At 42.4% G+C, this 20,299-nt stretch overlaps 2 protein-coding genes across 3 annotated transcripts in view; both read left to right on the forward strand.

The window, feature by feature from the left end:
* Nucleotides 1-303: 303 nt before the first annotated feature.
* cyp27a2 (cytochrome P450 family 27 subfamily A member 2) lies at nucleotides 304-9,177 on the forward strand. Its single transcript, XM_019890905.1, has 9 exons — nucleotides 304-714; nucleotides 2,158-2,348; nucleotides 3,468-3,667; nucleotides 3,748-3,945; nucleotides 4,456-4,619; nucleotides 6,824-6,990; nucleotides 7,122-7,203; nucleotides 8,741-8,956; nucleotides 9,046-9,177. The coding sequence occupies exons 1-9, from the start codon at nucleotides 517-519 to the stop codon at nucleotides 9,163-9,165; spliced, it is 1,536 nt and encodes a 511-aa protein (XP_019746464.1). The 5' UTR covers nucleotides 304-516; the 3' UTR covers nucleotides 9,166-9,177.
* A 1,730-nt stretch (nucleotides 9,178-10,907) lies between these two features.
* LOC109528393 (transmembrane protein 198-B-like) overlaps nucleotides 10,908-20,299 on the forward strand; it is a 12,759-nt gene continuing 3,367 nt past the window's right edge. The window contains exons 1-5 of one of the 2 annotated variants that reach the window (XM_019890907.1): nucleotides 10,908-11,443; nucleotides 11,509-11,847; nucleotides 16,731-16,998; nucleotides 18,571-19,152; nucleotides 19,379-19,578. In XM_019890907.1, coding sequence (XP_019746466.1) covers nucleotides 16,842-16,998; nucleotides 18,571-19,152; nucleotides 19,379-19,578 — 939 coding nt within the window. In that variant the 5' untranslated portion in view covers nucleotides 10,908-11,443; nucleotides 11,509-11,847; nucleotides 16,731-16,841. Of the gene's footprint in view, nucleotides 11,444-11,508; nucleotides 11,848-14,568; nucleotides 15,074-16,730; nucleotides 16,999-18,570; nucleotides 19,153-19,378; nucleotides 19,579-20,299 lie in introns of those variants that run through there. The other variant, XM_019890908.1, reaches the window with a different exon arrangement.

A 20,299-nucleotide genomic window follows, 5' to 3' on the forward strand; every position in this document is an offset into this window, starting at 1 on the left:
GTTCACCGAACCCTTCTTGAGTGAAAAATAAAAATATGATTTTTTACAAATTCAAGACATTAAAAAACACATTTATTAAAAACAAATAAAATTACATGGAATAAGTATTTTTTTTTATATGACGTACTAACACGCCAGTCACATTGTGACGACTGAGCGAATTAAGTTTCCCGCAGCACTGATTGGACAAGCATGTGATCATCTGCAGCCAGCTATGGCCAAGTGGGCGTGTCATAACTAATTGACATTTTGAGGCAAGTATGTGTTAACCTACATGGCAGAGGCTCCGTCTAACCCCTAGGGTTCGATCGAACACAGATGAAGAACCACTGCTTTAATGTAATACAGGAAAAAAAATCCCTGCATTTCTGCGTAAAGTCCACTGGGTGGCATTAAATGCAACACCGTGAGTGACTACAGATTGACGCACAAACCAAAACAAACTCCAGTACTGTACAGTGTACACCATCAGCGGTTCTTCGGAAAATATACTGGGCGCTCACAACAAAAAAGGAAATGTCCCCCTCTCCGCCTCGCCTGTTTGCACTCTGTCGACGCGGAGGTTCGGTCGGCCTCTGGACCAGAACACTCGTACAAACAAGGGCTGAAGCGACCAAACTGAAGACCATCGATGACTTGCCCGGACCTACTTTGTCCAAAACACTTTTCTGGTTATTTGTCAAAGGCTATGCGGACAAAAGCCACTTGCTGCAGGTAAGCAGAACCACGGGCCGGACCTTCAGCCTGCTGGGTTCGGTTCGAAGGGGTGTCATTCGACGGATTTATTTTTAAAATCCTTCCAGTTAGTTTATAATTGAAGGTCTTTGTGCATGTTGTATACTTGCCGATTTTTAAAATGCTCAAATGTGGAATTAATTAAAAAAAATAAATCATGCTCTTTGTTATTTTGTTATTCATGGGTCTCTAATTAATGGAACCCTTGGCACGGCGTATTCGCTTTCTTTCCTGCGCAATCCTACTCTCATTATCATTAACCTACAAAGAGTAGTATGAAGTAACGAAGTATACCTAAGTACTGTAGTTTTCTGTTTTGTCTCCTTGAGTATTTTTTCCGACGACTCTTTACTCCTACGCCACATTTTAAAAAAATATTGTACTTTTTGTAAAAGGCTGCTTCTTATTTCATACAGTGTAAAAACAAAAGACAAATGGAGGGAGGTAAAGTCACCTGTGGTTGACATTGTAATTGATGTATTGAGTTAGATCTTCAGGTTGACGCAGCAGATTAAAAGTAGAAACGCAATATATTCCCCATCCATGTACTGTATTTCAGACTTGTTCAATGTTGTCGGCACTCGTGCTAATTATTTGTGGTAAACACATTGTGTTTTGTGCCACTCTAAAAAGTTTAAGGTGCATTTTTCAAGGAGTTAGCTTTCTCTAAATGACAATTTTTTTGTCAGTCGAAACATTGGCAAAGGTATGGGAAGAGGCTGGAACATGTTTTGATAGCATAAATAAAGCCAAGCTCTTAAACAACCTGCCACAGTTTTCCTTCTCCGTTTAAGCACTATGTAAGTTAAGAACAGAAGGAGCCTATTTTGCATGCTATTTTTTCTATATTTATTATTTACTTAAGTTAAGGAGTTTAATTAGTTCTTCGACAGTACTTCTACTAATACCAGTCTTTTCGTATTCAAGGGTCTGAAACTCTTCTACTTAAAAGGGGGAGTTTGCATTTAAAAAAAATCTTTTCAGAAACCACCACACCTGAGGAATAACAACACATCTGAGAAAAAAAAGGTGTGACAAATGGGGGGACAATCATTTACTGTGCTTTTTCAGGCATACAGCGATTAGCTTGAGCTTCAGGAGCATTTGTGAAATTTAGTATTTTGGAATATGCGCCTCAGAAAATTAAAAAAATAAAGTGTCCATTCCGCACTTGCGCACAACTGGGCATAAGACAGGCCAACAGAAGCAAAGCAAAGGCAGTTGAGAGGAGTACAGTAAATATTTGTATGAAAATCAAAACCAGTAAGTACGATGCTAACCGAGCTTGCTTTCTTTGTGCTGCGTGACAACATATTCTTACGCCGCATGCCCTAATGAACCTGCAAAAGTCATACTGTATATCACCTCCGACGTCCCATGGGAGCCTCTGCATTTTTCCCTTCACCTGACCTTGTTCTCTAGGGTGTACAGAAGAATCTGTACGGGCCCATCTGGCGCTCCAAGTTTGGCCAATTTGACTTGGTCAATGTGGCCAGTCCTGAGCTCATTGCTCAGGTGATCTATCAGGAAGGACGCTACCCTGTGCGAGCAGAGTTGCCACACTGGAAGGAATACAGGGACCTGAGGGGACAAGCCTACGGTCTGCATGTAGAGTGAGTACATGTACCTCCAGGGTACAAACATCTTCTGTGAATCAGCTTTGGCAGTCACATGTTTATAAATTGTATAAAGTGTTTTATTGCTAAATAGTATACAGTATTCGCTATTATTGTAAGCACAACATGTAAATTTAACATGATTGTAACCCTTTGGAACATTATGCACAGTTTGAAAATCAACAATGTGCTTTAATGCATGGGAAAAAGGTATGAATTACACATTATGGAAATGTCCTTTATTTCAGCATAATTTTTAAAAAACACAATATAAAAGACAAGAAACTTAAAAATACACTGTACTGTGAATGAAAAGTAAAAACAAATATCCTCAATTAAAGAAGCAAAAAGTCATTGTAACATTATGCAGTTGGATGACGTTATCCCTGCACTTAACCATAGGGGAAAAAAACACTCCTGTCTTTAAAATATGATTACATTCAAATGTATTGCACATAAAAGTGTACCTAGATACATGTTTAAAAACAAATAATTCATCCATCCATCCATTTTCTAATCCATTTATTTTCACGAAGGTCGCGGGCATGCTGGACCCAATCCTAGCTGTTTTCGAGCAGTAGGTGAGGAGGGACACCCTCAACTGGTTGCCAGCCAATCGCAGGGCACACAGAGACGAGCAACCATTTCGACTCGCACTCACACCTCGGGTCAATTTAGAGTGTTCCATTAACCTGCCATGCATGTTTTTGCAATGTGGGAGGAAACTGGAGTACCTGAAGAAAACCCATGCAGGCACAGGGAGAACATGCAAACTCCACACAGGAAGGCTGGAGCCGGAATCAAACTCTACACCTTCGCACTGTGAGGCGGACGTGCTAAACAGTCGATCACCGTGCCGGCCACAAACAGTTCATGAAGATTAAATTCAAATGTATTGAACTTAAAGTTAAATACAAATGAACTGTAGTAATAAAAACAGACTGTACTGTGCATTAAACAGACGAGATGAAAAAAAGAGTTTCCTCCACTGTAACATTGTGCACAGTTTAAACATTGTAACTTCACTTGAATATAGGAATATAAAAACACATGAAGCTTCCTGTGATTTGGTTAATAAGGCTAAATGGTGACATTTTGATTACTTTGACCATTCAGCAAGGGGCAGGAGTGGTACAGGATCCGAAGTGCTCTGAACCCAAAAATGCTGAAGCTGCAGGAAGTGTCAGCCTACGCTCCCATCATCCACCAGGTGGTCGAAGATCTGCTTAAACGCATTGAGTTTCTGCGCGCTCGCAGTCCAGATGGAGTTTCTGTTTCTGATGTGACCGCTGAGCTCTACAAGTTTGGCTTTGAAGGTGAGTTGCTGCTGCGATGATGCTGGAGGCAACAGTGGAGGTGAGGTGCTGTTGAAGTTCTTCTAAATGCCATCATGTAGGTATTTCCTACATTTTGTTTGAGACCAGGCTGGGCTGCCTCCAGGAGGACCTTCCTAAAGACACGGAGCGCTTCATCGCTGCCGTCAACGACATGCTGACGCTCTCTGAGATTGTTGTTATCTTTCCACGCTGGACCCGTCGCATCCTTCCTTTCTGGAAACGCTTTGTTCAGGCCTGGGACAACCTCTATGACATTGGTAGGCTGGAACAGTCGTTGTCAATGTTTTAGTTTTTTTGGTTAGGTTTTTAGAAAATTTAAAAAAATCATTATAATGATGCTAGATATGTTAAAAAACACATTACACATGTTGTTTTTCAGTATGTCCACCTGTTTTGTGAAGCTGAACCATGACTGGTCGTTACCTGAGCCCGAGCAATTTATTATATCATTTTCAGTCGTCAGCAAGGGGCAAAATGGCCACCCCCTGAGATGGACAAAATGGGTGGATTTTACTGCAAAACACATATTCCACACACTCAAATTAATCAGAATGCCACGTTTAGACTAGTGGAGCTGCATAGAACATATTCTCGTCAAGAAAATTTGGGGGTTGACTTCCTCTTTAAGCACTGTGCTGTACTTAACAAATGTACTGATCACTGTAAGGTTTTTGACAGTTGCGCGTACAACTTTGTGTGAAGCATTGGTTCTGAACTTTCTTTCGGTTTTGAGTTGAAATAGCTCACAATGAATTTTGACGCTATAGCGCAGAAGCTCATCGACAGCAGATTGGCTGACATCCAAACCCAGACCGAGCGGGGTGAGCTGACAGAAGGCTTATACCTGACCTACCTCCTGTCCTCCGACAAGATAACCCGATCTGAGATCTACATCAGTGTGACTGAGCTGCTGCTGGGCGGAGTTGACACGGTGATAACAACTTCTGATACACTTTCACAGGACAAACTCAGCCACAGACAGCGCTTTCCAGCATATTATCTGTTCACATCGGGGCTTGACTAATTTGGATTTTTTTTTTTTTTTTTTTTTAGGCCGATGCAATTCCGAAATTTGGCAGACTTAAATTCCGATCACCAATTGATTCGCAATCGATTTCCATAATATGTCATGAACTAACTGAAAAACCCACTATTGGTACGCATGTCCGCTTCACAGTGCAGAGGTGCAGGGTTCGATTCCAGTTCTGGCCTTCATGCATGGAGTTTGCATGTTCTCCCTGTGCCTGCGTGTTTTTTCTTCGGGTACTCTGGTTTCCCCCAACATTCCAAAAACATGCATGGCAGGTTAATGGAACACTCTAAATAGTCCCTAGGTGTGAGTGTGAGTGCAAGTGGTAGTTCGTCTATGTGTGCTCTGCGATTGATTGGCAACCAGTTCAAGGTGTACCCCGCATACTGCCCAAAGACAGCTGGGATAGGCTCCAGCACATCCCTAACCCATGTGAGGATGTGTGACTCAGATAATAGATGAATACATTACATTTGAATTTAGTTGAAGTAAATTTAATGCTTGCACAAATCTGCCCATTTTTTGTCAATTCTCCATGGGGGGGATGGTGCTGTTTGAATATAACATTTGTCTTGTGATGTAATGTGTTAATGTGTAAAAAAAAAAAAAAGAAAGAAATCGTCAAAAATCTGCAAAAAAAAATTGGCCGATTTTTGCCTACTTAGAGTATACATTGCCTGAATAAATCAGCCAGCCGATTACTCAATCTGGCCCTAGTTCACTATATTTATGTTTTTGGGGAGTGGAATCTACCCTCCATTATTTGCTAAAAAACTTGCCTGCTCTTTTTCTCGTCATCTTGGTGCCGAGGGAATACAGTACGTTGATGTGAGTTAAACAGAGCTATAATAAGTTTGGATTTTTCATTAATTATTTTTATTTCATTTTCAGGTTTTTTTTTTTGGTTTTTTTTTTTGAGTTAGCTTGATTTAGGTTTTTTTGTGTTTATTAGTTTAATTTTCTCCCCAAATCCTTCTTTTTAGTTTAATTTTGACTAGTTTTAATATTTTTCTAAATTTGGTATATTTCTTGTGTGCAACGTTTAAAAGAAATTTTTAGTTTAATTTAGAAAGAAAGACTCAACAAGAACATTATTTTAAAAACAACCTTTTACAAATCAAATAGATGTACTCTAGAGCAGTGGTACGTGTCTGCGGAATGTGGAAGTACTGGATTTCAAGGCCACTTGCGTCAGCCAATCCAGGCACTCATTATGCACAGCACATAAAATACGGTTGCAACGGTTGTTTGGCGCTTTGTAAATGTGTTGAGTGTTTTTAAACATATTTAACATGTGAATTTGTTTTCATTTTTGTCACTTTATACTCCTTGGCCACAATAAGGTCCTCAGAATGGATGACTTAACGTGTGGAATGTGAACACAAAGGTTGTCCATCCAGATGCACTTATGGTGCATGGTCTTGTAGAGTGGTTTATTTTTTATTTTTTGGACATTTTATTACTGTAGTGCAATCAAACTTAATATGGACTACAAGGGGAGTTGGTTCCGCTTTTCCATAAACTCCCAATTGAAATGCAAAACCAACCAAGTACACAGACAATATTTTCAGACGTTTCAAATGAAGTTCAAAAGAAGTCAGAGTGACAAATCAAATTAAGATGCTCCACTTTTAAGTGTTTGAAACGACTTGTTTGATCAAATAAGAGCCATGGGACTAAGACGTTTTTTTTTGTTTTTTTTTAAACAGAATCAAAAAAGCCCCAAATAAAAACATTTCACTAGAGGTTGAGCATAGGCTCTTTGGATTCATATAAAACGTTATGGAACAGCAACATGAAGATGTTAATACAGAGAGAAATGGTCTGTTTTTGAGCAATGGTGTCAAATGACATGGATCTTTTTTCGTTGAGGAATCAATCTGCCATCAACTCCGCCCATTTTGAGTTGGCTGCAGATTGATTCCCTCATCGGAGCCTACAAGTAGCTGCGTGAATTTAGCTGAATTAACGCGTCAGGCTGAGACGTGTTTGTCTTACTGGGACAGCCGCTCTCAAAGATAGCATATCTTGGGCCGTGTCCAATGCTAAAATTGTCTTCTTCTGTGATCCAAAGTGAACCTGTTGATGTGTTATGATGATGTCAGACCTCCAACACTCTGTCTTGGGCCTTGTACCACTTGGCGAGGGACCCGCGAGTGCAGGATCGACTCTACAGGGAGATAAATGCCGTGTGTGCCGACAGACGTAAGCCCAGCGTGGACGACCTTCAAGCAATGCCCTACTTGAAGGCTGTCATCAAAGAGACGTTACGGTGAGCTGTCTCATGTGCTCCACTTTGCACAAATATTTGGAGCCACCCAGTTCAGGGTTCAATGCACACCAAATGTTTTTAGTCCTGTTCTCTCATGAGAGCTGACTCTCTGAAATGTTCTTTCGCTCCAGCTTGTATCCTGTTGTTCCTGGCAACGGACGCTTTGTTACAGAAAATGAGGTGGTGGTAGACAACTACTGGTTCCCAAAGAAGGTACTGGCACACAGAGTCAGCAGTCTGCTCGAGGTTTCTTCCTTAGAAAGAAGGATTCCTTGCCACTGTTGCCCCGTGCTTGCTCATGCGTGGTTCGGTTGGGCTCGGAATGTGTAAGGGGTGACCATCTCGACCTACTCCAACTGTAAAGTGCACTGGGGGAACTTAGATTGTGATTTTGCCAGCAATGTCAGTGACGCGTTTTACTCGAAAATGTGAACATTTAAAAGTAACAACCAATCTAATGCCTTAATTTTTTCTAGTTAAGAAATCAGATTACAGTTACATTTATCGTACCAGCAAACTATTTCACAGATAATATTTACTTCTACTAAGATGTATTGTATTATTGCACGTGAAGTCAGTACTGTATTTTAAAAAGTAGCACTTTTCACCATCAAAGGCAGTTAGTTGCATTTACTACCTCCAGGTTAGAGCAGTGATAAAGAATTAACAAGACTTAAAAACAAAACAAAAAAACCACACACTTCTCAGCCCTGGTGATTCCCTGTCGCTTTTATTGCAATTTATAAAATATAAGAGTTTATGAATAGTGAAATCCAGGAGGACACTTGATTCCTAACACCATAGTATTCACTCAAGGTACTCAACAAACAGCCATATAGAGTATTATGGAACACGTAAGAAAGGGAAACTGGTATTTACAGCTTGAAGATGGGAAGGCATCCTGGGAATTTTCATCTTCACATTCCCGTCTGAGGGAGCGCCATCACAAATGTGTCCTGTCATGTTTTCAGCAAGAGTTTCACATTTTCAAGCTGGAAATACAGTCACTTTTGAGTTTGTGCCAGCTCATAACAAAATACTATGGTTTGTTGCACACGCGGTGCTATCGACAAGGTGTTAGCTAGCTTCAATAACTAGTAAAAAAAAGAAACAAAAAAAACATGTCAGTACAGTATGCATTCACAAGTGTCTCTCCAGGTTGTGTGCAGGAGGACCTCAAACTTAATTGCTATAGTGATATACAATGTGCAGCATATTATAAAAATTGTGTTTTGTTGTTACAACAGTAATACTTAAAGATGTCACGCAAAAAGACTGCTTTTATTTGAGATATTATTTTAAAATTTATTTGTTAAGCGAAGTCTAGAAAGACTGTCAGTATCTGCTGAATGTAACTGTACAAATAACCTCTAATCTAACTTTAATTTTAAAATGAAGTAATCAGTAAAGTATCTGTTGCTTTATCAAGGTGGTGGTGCTGGGGTGAGGTGCAAAAGCATGTTACACTCAGGTAATCACTGACACTGTTTTATTGTGTATGTATTTATAAAGTACAATATTATTGAGTGCTATTTTTCCTACAAAAAAAAAAAAAAAAAACAACAAAACACTACACCGTTTTAGTGGGTGAGGCTGAATGGCATTCCCATCTTTCTCCAGCTCACCGGTAACCAAAACAAGGTTTAAGTCCTATAGAAAATGTTTGAATGGATTAATCGAAATTATAGTCAGATGCTTTCACATGCCGCTGTGAGATCCAAAGGACACGCTTGTGCCATGTTGCTTCCAGACTCAGTTCCACCTGTGCCACTACGTCGTTAGCCACGACCACACACAGTTCGCCCGTGCTGACGAGTTCATGCCAGAGCGATGGCTTCGCGCTGCTAGGGTGACGCCAGGCCCCTTCCGGCACCACCCATACAGCTTCATCCCCTTTGGTGTGGGCGTGCGAGGCTGCGTGGGTAAGAGAGTGGCCGAGATGGAGATGTACTTTGCTCTGTGCAGGGTAAGCGCCACCATGTTTGTCTCATATCACGCAACCAGAATTTTAAAGTGCTAAGAACTTAGTCAGGAATGCCAACTTGTTGTTGGCAGCTGATGCAGCACTTCGAGGTCCGGCCGAGGGGAGACGACTGTGCCACCATCCAGGCCAAAACGCGAACGCTGCTCATTCCTGCAAAGCCCATCGACCTTCGTTTCCTGCAAAGAGCCTGAGGAAATGAAACCGAAAACTGTATCCAGCACAGAAGAAAAAGGTGGAGCTTAAGGCAAAGACAACAACAAAAGGATTTGATTCAAGTAGTTTTCTCATTACTGTTCACTGAGTACATACATCCATTTTCAACACCTCTTATCTTGAACAGGGTTGTGTGGGGTTGTTGGAGCTTATGCCAGCTGACTTTAGGCGGAAGGCCGACTATACCCAGAACTGGTTGCCAGTCAGTCACAGGGCACATATAGTGACAAACAACCATTCACACCCCACATCCACTCCGTTCCCGAGTGGGAACCGATTTTCCGCTGCCCGCACACAACTCAGGCGAGCGTAACACGACACCATCAGTGACTTCACTGAATAGATTCTGTTCAATTCAATTTTATTTGTCATATTCAATTAGATAGATGGCGGCCCGGTAGTCCAGTGGTTAGCACGTCGACTTCACGGTGCAGAGGTACCGGGTTCAATTCCAGCTCCGGCCTCCCTGTGTGGAGTTTGCATGTTCTCCCCGGGCCTGCGTGGGTTTTCTCCGGGTACTCCGGTTTCCTCCCACATTCCAAAAACATGCATGGTAGGCTGATTGAACACTCTAAGTTGTCCCTAGGTGTGAATGTGAGCGTGGTTGGTTGTTCGTCTCTGTGTGCCCTGCGATTGGCTGGCAACCGATTCAGGGTGTCCCCCGCCTACTGCCCGAAGACAGCTGGGATAGGCTCCAGCACCCCCCGCGACCCTAGTGAGGATCAAGCGGTTCGGAAGATGAATGAATGAATTAGATAGATCTAACCAGTAGTTACATTAGCAAGGACCTTTTCAAGTGTATGAAAATAATACAGAACACTTATAAAATAAAACCCACATCACATCCTGTATGTATTCCTGACTACAATACACCCAAAACAAGGTTGAAATGTCTTGTTCGACTTTGGCACATGATAGACGCTACACTACGCTTGTTTAATCCTTAACTTGTACCACAAAATCTAATGACGGATTTTGTTTTGGTATTTTGCGAGTTGATTCATCTTTGTTGGTGACTCAAACATAGTTGACTTTTACATACTTTACTGTCAATACACAAGACATTTTCATAACTTCACACAGTACCAATGAAAAGCTGCGCGCTATTCATTTTCCCTCTTTTATTAACTTGCATAGTGTACGTTGTGATGTGAAAAAGAGAAAAAAAAACACCGAATAAAAACCAGGCATATTTTTTACTTTAGTTCCCTTTGCACTCACTCCTGTTATTAGACCACTTGGACCCTCCTTCATTATAAATTTAATAATTATTCTCGCCAAGTTCCATATCCACAAATCCAGATGAGTAATTTAAAACCTCTTTTCTTAATTTTTGAAACAGAAATAAAGCAGTACCTAAGTTCTATTATGGTTTCTAAAAACAAGAAAGCTATTAAAACTCTGGCTATATGCTCCTTATTTGAAATTTTTGTTTAAAATCCCCTGGCTTCTTTTTTGTTTAAATGTTTGTAATATGTGTATGTATTAATAACATGTTCATTTTATTTTCCGTTTATTGAGAATTGTATTAGAACTAGTTCGAATAAAGATTCTATAAAAAAACACTTGGAGATAGGATATCGGCGAGTGGCTTACTTGCAGAACATGGCCGAAACTGGTAATGCAAAATAAGTATTGTCAGTCGCCCTCCTCTGGACACTTCAGGTATTGTAGCGAACATGATCTTGTACTGAAGTTCGTTGTCATGATGTTTTTTTTTTTTTTTCATTGTCATGATGTAGAGAAGAGATTTTGTCGATGGTCAACCTACCAACGTGCACTGCCCGAGGCTCCCCACCACCCATTTTGCCTCACAGAGCAGCATGTTAGGCAGAAGAAATGCTCAACTGTGAGTGAGACGGGTTGGAAAAATAAATTCAGCCAGTTTTCGCTCAACTACAATTAACAAAGCCACAAGGTAATTACACTAATGACAATTACAAGATGAATACACGGGTTGATGTCGTTCTGTACACTTTGTTGATCATTATTCTTTAGTACACTGTTTTTAGGCCTTATTGTGCACAAAAGGGTGGGCACTCTAAAATTTGTTGTATGCAACAATGACGAATGCTATTCCTTCGTGTGGCGACCAGTCCATGGGGTACCTACTCTGTCGCCCTTTTTCAGGCGAGGGAGTATTTGTGCAACTTTTTAAAAAACTTTTTAATGAAAATTATGTTTTTGTGAGTACTTTTCTAGGTGAGGAGTGTTTCTAAGACACCCGCTATTTTTTTCCCCGTCTTTTTCGAGAAGGTGGGTGTTTTTCGACTGTCAGCCTGTGGGTGGCGCATTTGGCCTTCACACAGTCAGTGTTCCAGGCGGCGCGCGGGCATGAGCGGCTGCCTGCCATCTTCATGGGAAGCACGACATCCCGCCTCCGTCCGTCCGTCCATCCGGGCCCGCTCCACTTTCGTCTGCCGACCTCCCCGCGGTGCTCCTCTTCGTCGACCTATTTGAAAGAGCTCCAGTCATGGAGGACTAGTCCGCATCCGGATCATCGGGAGAGGCGCGTCGTCCCGCCCCACGCCGACGGACGAAACACACCTTTTGACGGGCTGGGTGTCCAAGGAATGGTCGGGTCTCGGGCTGCGGTGGCCCCCTCTGAAGTCATGAGGACGTCGCGGTGCCGAAGCGTCACCCCGTCGGAGGCGATAATGGTGAGTCCCCCGTCAGTCGTCTTTTGCACCACCTGCTGTCAAACAACGGATGCTGCCGAGTCATTCGTGAGGAAGAGTCGGAATGCACGGCATTGAATTGAGGTCAGTCAGGGATGGAGGTCGATCGGGGTTTCGCGGATGGCCGCATCGCGGTCGATGAGTTCGTCGAGAGGCTCAACGGATGGTTGGCAGTGCAACGTGAGGCACAAACATGGGGGCTTTTGCAGCACTGACGTCTCCCCGCGGTCCGTGACAGCAGCACGCACCATTTCACTTCTCTGCTGAAGGCAGCGTTTATTCAATTTTAATCACCTTAATTTCACATTCGAGGCGCGGACGTAGACAAATACGATACAGATATACTAAAATATTCCTGTGAATTATATCCATATTTTCCAAAATGCACCATACAAGTTGCATGCAGCTGTACAAATGTCTCCAAACATGTCTAGTGCACTTAATTGTCAGTTTACTAGTATGCTTTTTGTCCTCACCGCCACGCACGACTGCCTTATTAAAAATGTCCCCCCCCACCCCCCACTATTCTGTGTGACATTTCTGTGCACCATTCATACCATTTTTGGCCAACTAGCATGTAAAGAAACCTACTGTGATGCACTTGCCCCAAGGCCAAACTAGTAGGCATTTTGATAGCTATTTGAGCATTTATTTGGTATCGGTTTATTTTCCATGTACTACTGCAGTATGCTATTTCTAATGCAGGGATGGACAACTTAAATGCTGGAAGGGCCCATAATTTTTCATCAGTACTACTGGGGGCCGCATAATATCATGTACTTCCTAACCAGCTCTGACAAAAATGCCATTTTAAATATGGACAAAAATCATCCATGCGTCTGTGATTTATTGCCCCAATGTGAATCACAGTATCTTGCTCAATGCACATATCAGCGATCCAGCCTTGAACAACAAAGTGTTTGAGCAATCACAAAATAACTACAAATACTGTGATCCCCCTCCCCTCCCCATTTACAAAGGGTACATGTGCATAAAAACTACCATTCAAGGCACCAAAATAAAAACTGCTGAACAGCTAACCAAAATATGTGCAAGAAGTTATTTTGTGCATTTTTGTCCTGCATTGAAATGCATTGGATTTTGTTTTTTTGTTTTTATTGTAACGCCCCCCCCCCAAAAAAAAAATTCTTTCAATAAAATGCTGGTCAGCCTCTTGTATGCAATTTTCATGAAAAATGCAGGTTGCCCCTACACCCCGCAAAAAACACTAAACAATTTTAAAAAATCTAGATTGAAATCTGTGAAAAGGGTGCTGAACCACAAGTATGCAGCAGTCCACTATTGAAAAATGCACATAACCCCCACACCCAAAAACAAAAGTAACAATAAATATTTTTTTTGTTTGTTTGTTTTTTTCAATTGACCAAAGGGCTGCATGCGCCACACCAGTTGCCCTCCTCACTCTAGTGTGACCAACGAAGGCTTGTGTTGTGTGCAAGTGGCCAGGATATCAACACAGTCATTGAACCCTACGGCTCTGTGAGAGTTCATGAGGAAAGAAATGCCCCACATGTTAGTTTTGATCTGCTCATGTGTCATCATCCCCCCCCCCCCTTCCCAGCTCCTTGCAACGCGGCCATGCGGCTTTTGTTTGTTTAGTTCCTCTGAAGAACGGTAGCTGTTGTCCGTGGCAACAAGCATCATTTACATTCATCAGCTCACGCTGCACGGAGGCGTCTTGGTTCTTTTTGCTGAGGCTGAGATGCGACAGAAAAAGAGGAGGCTTTGTCGGAGGAGGTTGGCGCTAACGGTGTAATGAGTGGCTGCATACGGAGGTGGGTGGCCTGAGAACCACCTGCAGCTGTGCAAAGTGCAAACAGAGCACACAGAAAGCACTGTCAGATAGTTGAAAATATTCCCCTTTTCCACTTGTACTTAAGGTTGCAAAAATCTAGGGACATTTTCTGTAAATTTCCGCAAAGTTAAGATGGGGAGTTTTGGAAAAAATTTAAATTTGAGACTTTCCATGGGAATTCATAGAAATTAAATGGAGCTTTATAGAATTTGTCACTTTATTTCAGAGATGGCTTTATGTGTCCCTAAATCTAATTTTGACGCTGAAAATGTTTTTGAGTTATTGAAAAAAAAAAAGAAAAAAGTTTTTTTTAAGTTTGGCTTATAAAACCTTGTGCAAAATGGATTTTACCATGCATTCTAATCAATAGCGATGATGTTTCAAAATAAAATTCCACCTGTTGACAAACCTAACTCTCAATTCATAAATATTATTGAATATATTACATACAGTCATATCTCGGTTTTCGACCATAATCCGTTCCAGAAGGCTGTTCGAAAACCGATTTGTTCGAAAACCGAAACCTCACTCTGTTTTTTAAAAAAAAATCTTTATTGAACACGTCTGTTCACAATGTAACACTACATGAGGAAGCGTCACTTCCTCGTCTACCCGAGGAAGCGTCACTTCCTCGTGTAAGGAAGGCGAGAGGAGTCAAATGACGCATTCAAGTGCGCTCAGTTTGTTCGAGAACCAAAATTCGGTCGTCATCCGAGGCATAAAAAAACTCAAAATTTTTGATCGAAAACCGATTTGGTCGAGAACAGAGACGTTTGAAAACCGAGGTTTGACTGTATTAGGTTATTGTTATTTTATTATGAAAACCTGACATGCTAAAGAACAACAAGGGAAGATTCAGAATCAGTGCAAAAAAATCCATTGTGAAAAATTTTGTTGCCTTTCTGATTTAAAAAAAAAAAAAATGAAGCATTTGTTGCTCAGTGTAATCTTCAGCAAAAACGAGGCTAATCTGAAAGTGCTTCCTGTTTTCGTTCTTCTTCACATTGTCAAATAGCAGGACCGTGACCTGGAAACGCGCATTGGATGGGGGGCTTACTGTATATTTAAGTTCCCTTTTAAGGTTAACTTTTGTCCTTCATTCCCATATGACATTTCCGCCTTTGAATTTTGCCACCCTAGTCGAACCACCATTTCCTTTGTGTCACGCTCAGGCCTGTCGTCCACGTGCTGGCACCCAGTCACACTTTCCACAGAAGAGTCATATCGATCTACACCGACTGGTCTCTGCACAGTAATATTGAGCAGCAGGAAACCACTCAGCATTTGTTCGCCTGTGACTTCAGATGAACAGGACAAAGAGAGGTTGCCACGTGCACTGAGTTATTTAAGGATAAGCTCCGCGGAGCTCTGTGAAGATCTCGTTAGGCCAGTGTGAGTAGATTCAAGGGCGATACCGGAGTAAATCTCAACTGCATGTAGCTCCTTAAAGAGGTTTTTTTTTTTTTTTTAGCTGTTCACTTCCAACTACATTGCTTCAGTGTGCTAGATTTGTATTGTTTGCAATCTTCCAGAGTCTGATCTACTTGCTTGACATTATGGTATGTACACTGTGTGTGTGTGTGTGTGTGTGTGTGTGTGTGTGTGTGTGTGTGTGTGTGTGTGTGTGTGTGTGTGCGCGTGCGTGTGTGCGTGTGTGTAGTTCAGTCATCAGAACGCCGATGGATGGATGGCCGGATGTTTGTTTACATACAACAACTGATCAGCATGTGCGCGACAGAGCCATAACCGACACCATCTCACGCATGCGTGCATAGACAATATGTGCTTGCCAAGCCTCTGATTGGCTCTCATGCTGTTGCTATGACAGTCATTGCTCTGTCATTTGGAGGAGACAGATCAAGCCTCACAAGCATCTGTCAGCATTCCATCGTTGTCATAGTGACAGACAGGAAGAGGCCAGACCGGGGGGGGCGGGGGGGCGTCAGGGAGGCTGATTGTTTATCTTATGGTTCAGGATCAAAATTCGCCTGTGAGATTTTGTTTGATTTGACTAAGAGGATGTTGCACATTGACATCTGCGGTACAAAATGGCTTAATGCTAACACACATACACATGGACAAACACAAACAGACAGACAGACACAGTCTGGTGTGGTGCTTTCCTTCACCAAATATGCTTATTAATGACAGATTTGTGTCCATGCCGATGTTGTAGTGACTACAGTATACAAGTTGCGGAACATTTTGAAATATCTTTTGTCTCAGACTCAGGAGAACATGAAGGTTATATTCATTCATTCATTCTCTATGTTATCCATGTCAACGTTTCAGAGACACCAACTTAGACACCGTCAAACCTGTGAGTGGTGATAAATCATTGTCAAACGAGAGGTTTGCAATATTAAAACCAGAGTTGGGTGGGTTACTTTAAAAATGCATTTTGATGAAGGTACTAGTCACTTGTCAAAAAAAATGTAATTAGAAAAAAAATTTTATTAGTAATATCATCCAAGTACCATAAACTTATATTAATGTAACTTGTGTGAAAATGTACTTTCAATTGATTTTGAATTAGGCCTACTCCAAAGATATCAACAACAACAACAAAATCAGTACGATAAATTTGGATGTGTATTTGCCTGGTCTTTTCTGTCTTATGAATGTATAATATGCATGGTTTTGGAATCAGGGAGGAATCCTGAGCAACTTGAATTCAAATTCATGGCTCTGTTTTCGTGAAAGGTGTTATTCTCCGTAGCACATGATGTGACTGAGCGGAGGCGGGTTAGACCTGGTGTTGGTAATTTTGCAGATGAGTGCAGGGCGGCAGATCTGTGGTCTGCGCCACGGTGGGAGTGAACACAGCTCCTCTGATTTCTTTTCAATGAAATGCACTACTTAACTAGTTTTTGACATGTGGGCCCAAAACATGCGCAGTGTGAAGTGAGCGATTGGAGCCACCCCCGCCCCACGCCCCATTCAACTTTCAATTACGTAATTTCCTGATCGCTTCCTCTTTCTACCTACTAATTCCACTGGAAAGTTTTTCACGATTGACTTCGGTCACAGGCACCTGTTTCATCCACAGGTGAAGGCATTCAGCCGGGAGGCGCTCCGTAGTCTCCCAGTTCCCTGGCTTCTCATCTGATCGCCTCTCATCCTCCATTTCCTGGGTTCTCCATTCTTCTTTTTGCTCATCATGACGACTATCCTGGAACCACTGCAGGCTCGCCCTGAACTGGAGCTGAAACCCTGGCTACTGAACGGATGCGCAGACTCGGCTGGCCGCTACAAGGTGGTCCCCTCCGTAGTGTGCTCCATGTGCTGCCTCTTTGGTGTAATTTACTGCTTCTTTGGTAAGTTGAACCTTTGGCGGACCTCACACCACAGTATCGCTTGATTTACACCGACGTGAATATAAAAAGTCACATGACAATTATTTTTTTTATACAAAAAGAATAAGATAATGCTAAAACAAAACATTCAACACTGTTTCCACCATTATTGTGACCTGCACAACTCAATGCATTTTTGTAGTTTTAATCTTTTTGGAGGTGAAGTAAAAATGAACAACTAAACGTGATTACACAAGTGTGAACATTCTCATATAACTTGGAGGCATCTGGTTTCATAATTAACCAATCAAACTCATGAGAAACGGAGTCAGCACACACCTGACACCATTTAAATTGCCTGATTAACCCCTCTCCTATTCAACATGAGTTTGAATGTAATTGGTCAATTCTGAAAATAGCCACATTCCAGTTATAAGAGGGTGCTCGCACTTGTGCAAACCCGTAATTTGCGTTGCCCTACCTTGAATGGTGAAAATCAGCAAGTGATTATAGTCAACGCTAGAAGTTTAGCCATAAATATACCACTATTGTCACAACACAGTTTATTTCAAAATCATCTTAGAACATTAATATGTAATTAGCCAATGAAAGAAGAAGCAGTAAACCGAAAGCAACAGTAACAAATTGACCAAACGTACAGCTAGCTTTACGCACAGCTGATGAGCAGCCATGACTTCCAAAGATGAAGCCATTTTGACAAGCGAAGTTCCTCCCTTAGCGGTATCTCCAGAGCGACGCGGAGGAGGAAGCTGTTGTGCATGGTATGTCGTCAAAAACAAGGCGATACGAGAAACCTGTTGAATCATTGGAACAGGTAGCACCCAAGTGATCAAATGGAAAACATGAAGACGTGAGCAGTTTGCACAGCCTGTCCACGTAAACATTAGCAGTTTAGTCGCTAATAACCAGCTGGCAGCCACAGATGAAAGCAGCAATCAATTGTGTCATCTTTTGATCAGTCACATTTGCAAGTCGCATGATGCAAACGCCATATGTACTTTAAAATTATGTTTACATTGTAAGGCGTAATTCTTATTCCTGATCAGTCCATTTCTTTGTGGTTCTCTGTTATTTTATTTTATTCTACATTTGTTGTACAGTTGAATAACACTGAAATGAATGGGGGGAAAAAATCTCTAAAATTATCTTTGTTGTCAGCACCAGTGCTTTAAAACTGGCAATTTAAAAGCAATGGAAAAAAATGGTTGCCAGTCCGCGGACCAAATGTACCTGTCTCAACTGGTCTGTGAAACAAAAAAAGTTGGGGACCACTGTCTTAGAGTTTAACAGAAAGAGCACAAAAATGTGAATTGCTGAGAGTTTTCAGCAAATGACAGGATTGGTAATGCACAATAGGTGAATTTGCGAACAACTTGGTTGGGGACTACTGTACTGGGTTTCCTTGACATCAAGAAGGCAATGAATGGGTGTACCTGGTCTCAAAATTGTGCTATTTGACAGCAAATATATGACTTGTGTCAGATGAACACACAGTATAAATCAATTTTCATCCATGAACAGGCTGGAAGAGCTTTCTGTCCAGTAAGTCATTTGTGGTTGACCCTCCCGCAGGCTACCGCTGCTTCAAGGCGGTGATGTTCCTGACAGGCCTGATGTTCGGCTCGGTCGTCATCTTCATGCTCTGCTACAAGGAGCGCGTGCTGGACACCCAGCTGAGTGTGGAGGCCTCGGTGGGCATCGGCCTGGGCATCGGCACGCTGTGCGGCCTGGTTACCATGCTGGTTCGCAGCGTGGGCCTCTTCATGGTGGGTTTGCTGCTCGGCCTGCTGGTGGCCGTCGCTACCCTGGTGGGAATGGAGGAGCTTTCCCACAGCCCGCCACGCTCTGTCTGGGTGCCTCTGGGCGTGCTGCTTGGCCTGGGCATGCTCTTTGCCGTGCTCACCCTCCAGTGGCAACGCATCTTCACCACGCTGTCCACCGCTGTTTTCGGCGCGGCCGTCATCACCGTAGCGCTGGACTACTTCGTGGAGCTCTTTGCGCTCGTACTGTACATGTACGAGCGGATGAAAGCCGTGCCTGGGAAGCCGGTTTGCTGGCTTACGTGGGTGGTGCTGGGGGTGTGGCCTGCCCTGACCCTGTTGGGCGTGGTGGTCCAGTGGAAGGTGACTGCTGAGGGCTATTCGCATACCAAGGGTGAGGACACATGCCATTAGCTGTGCCCTAATTCAGAGGTGATGACGTTCCTCTGTAGAAAGGCTGTGTAAATTTGAAGGGTCACCTCAATGTTGTCTGAAGTGTACAGCCCCTGAATTGGGTCACAGATAGTCTTTTACTCACAATACCTTTTGTGCTTCTGCTATTAGCTTCTTTTCATTTTCGTTTCAAGCACCTAACGGAGCCCCCGTTTCCTCTTCCCCAGTCATCATCAGTCGTCAGCAGAGGAGGATGCAGGTGATGCGTATTCGACAACGGGACGACCGCTACCGTCACAAGAAGAAAAAGAAGAAGCATCTGGTGTCCTCCTCCAACCAAAACCAAGCCAAGCAACTCCACCAGGACCACGCCTATCGCCGCAAGCCCAATCCCATTCGGCGCTATGACACCGACGTCCTCTCACCAGTGAGTAGAATCATAGACCACACATGATCCCTTAGCGGGTCTGTCTCACAATTTTTAGGTTGCGGGTCCAAATTATTGAAGATTCCAAATGGTCCTGAGGTGTGATAAATCAAAAAGTCAATGATTTTTTTTTCAGAAGTTTGGGCCGGTCAGCAATCCTGCATCCCACTAGAATAGATCCGCAGACGTACCAAGCTCTCAAGTCAGAGATGAAAGTTCTCCGGATTTTCCCGGAATTCCGGGTTTTTCAAATTTTTATGAAAATTTCTCCGGAGAATTGAGGAAAATTTGCATAATCCGGATATTTGTTGACAACATTGAATGAAGACGCGTTTGAGTTCGTTGTATTGCTTTCACGAGCGTAGCCATATTGAGGTACTAACACTAGTAACAGTAAAGAGATTTTTGTTTGTGTAATAACGACAGAAGACATGATGGCGTTTGACTAATGGTTTAGTAGAACGAATGGCAACTCGCAACAACAGTAGCAAGCGTCATTTTGCCTCTTGGGTTATACCATCTCAACTAGAACGTGGGGGATAGTCCCCAAACAATTTTCGTCTCTTTATAAACACACCCGCTAAACCCCAGTGGAAAGAATAAAAGAGGCCGTCAACAAGACAGTTGTCGTAAAATATATATTTGGCCAAAAAGGAAAAAACACAGATTGGCAGAAAATCGTGCCCGCCCGACATAGTGTCGTCTCGGCTAACTTAGCTTA

The sequence above is a fragment of the Hippocampus comes genome, unplaced genomic scaffold (assembly GCF_001891065.2).
Source record: "Hippocampus comes isolate QL1 unplaced genomic scaffold, H_comes_QL1_v1.1 scaffold174, whole genome shotgun sequence".
In the NCBI taxonomy this organism is placed as follows: Eukaryota; Metazoa; Chordata; class Actinopteri; order Syngnathiformes; family Syngnathidae; genus Hippocampus; species Hippocampus comes.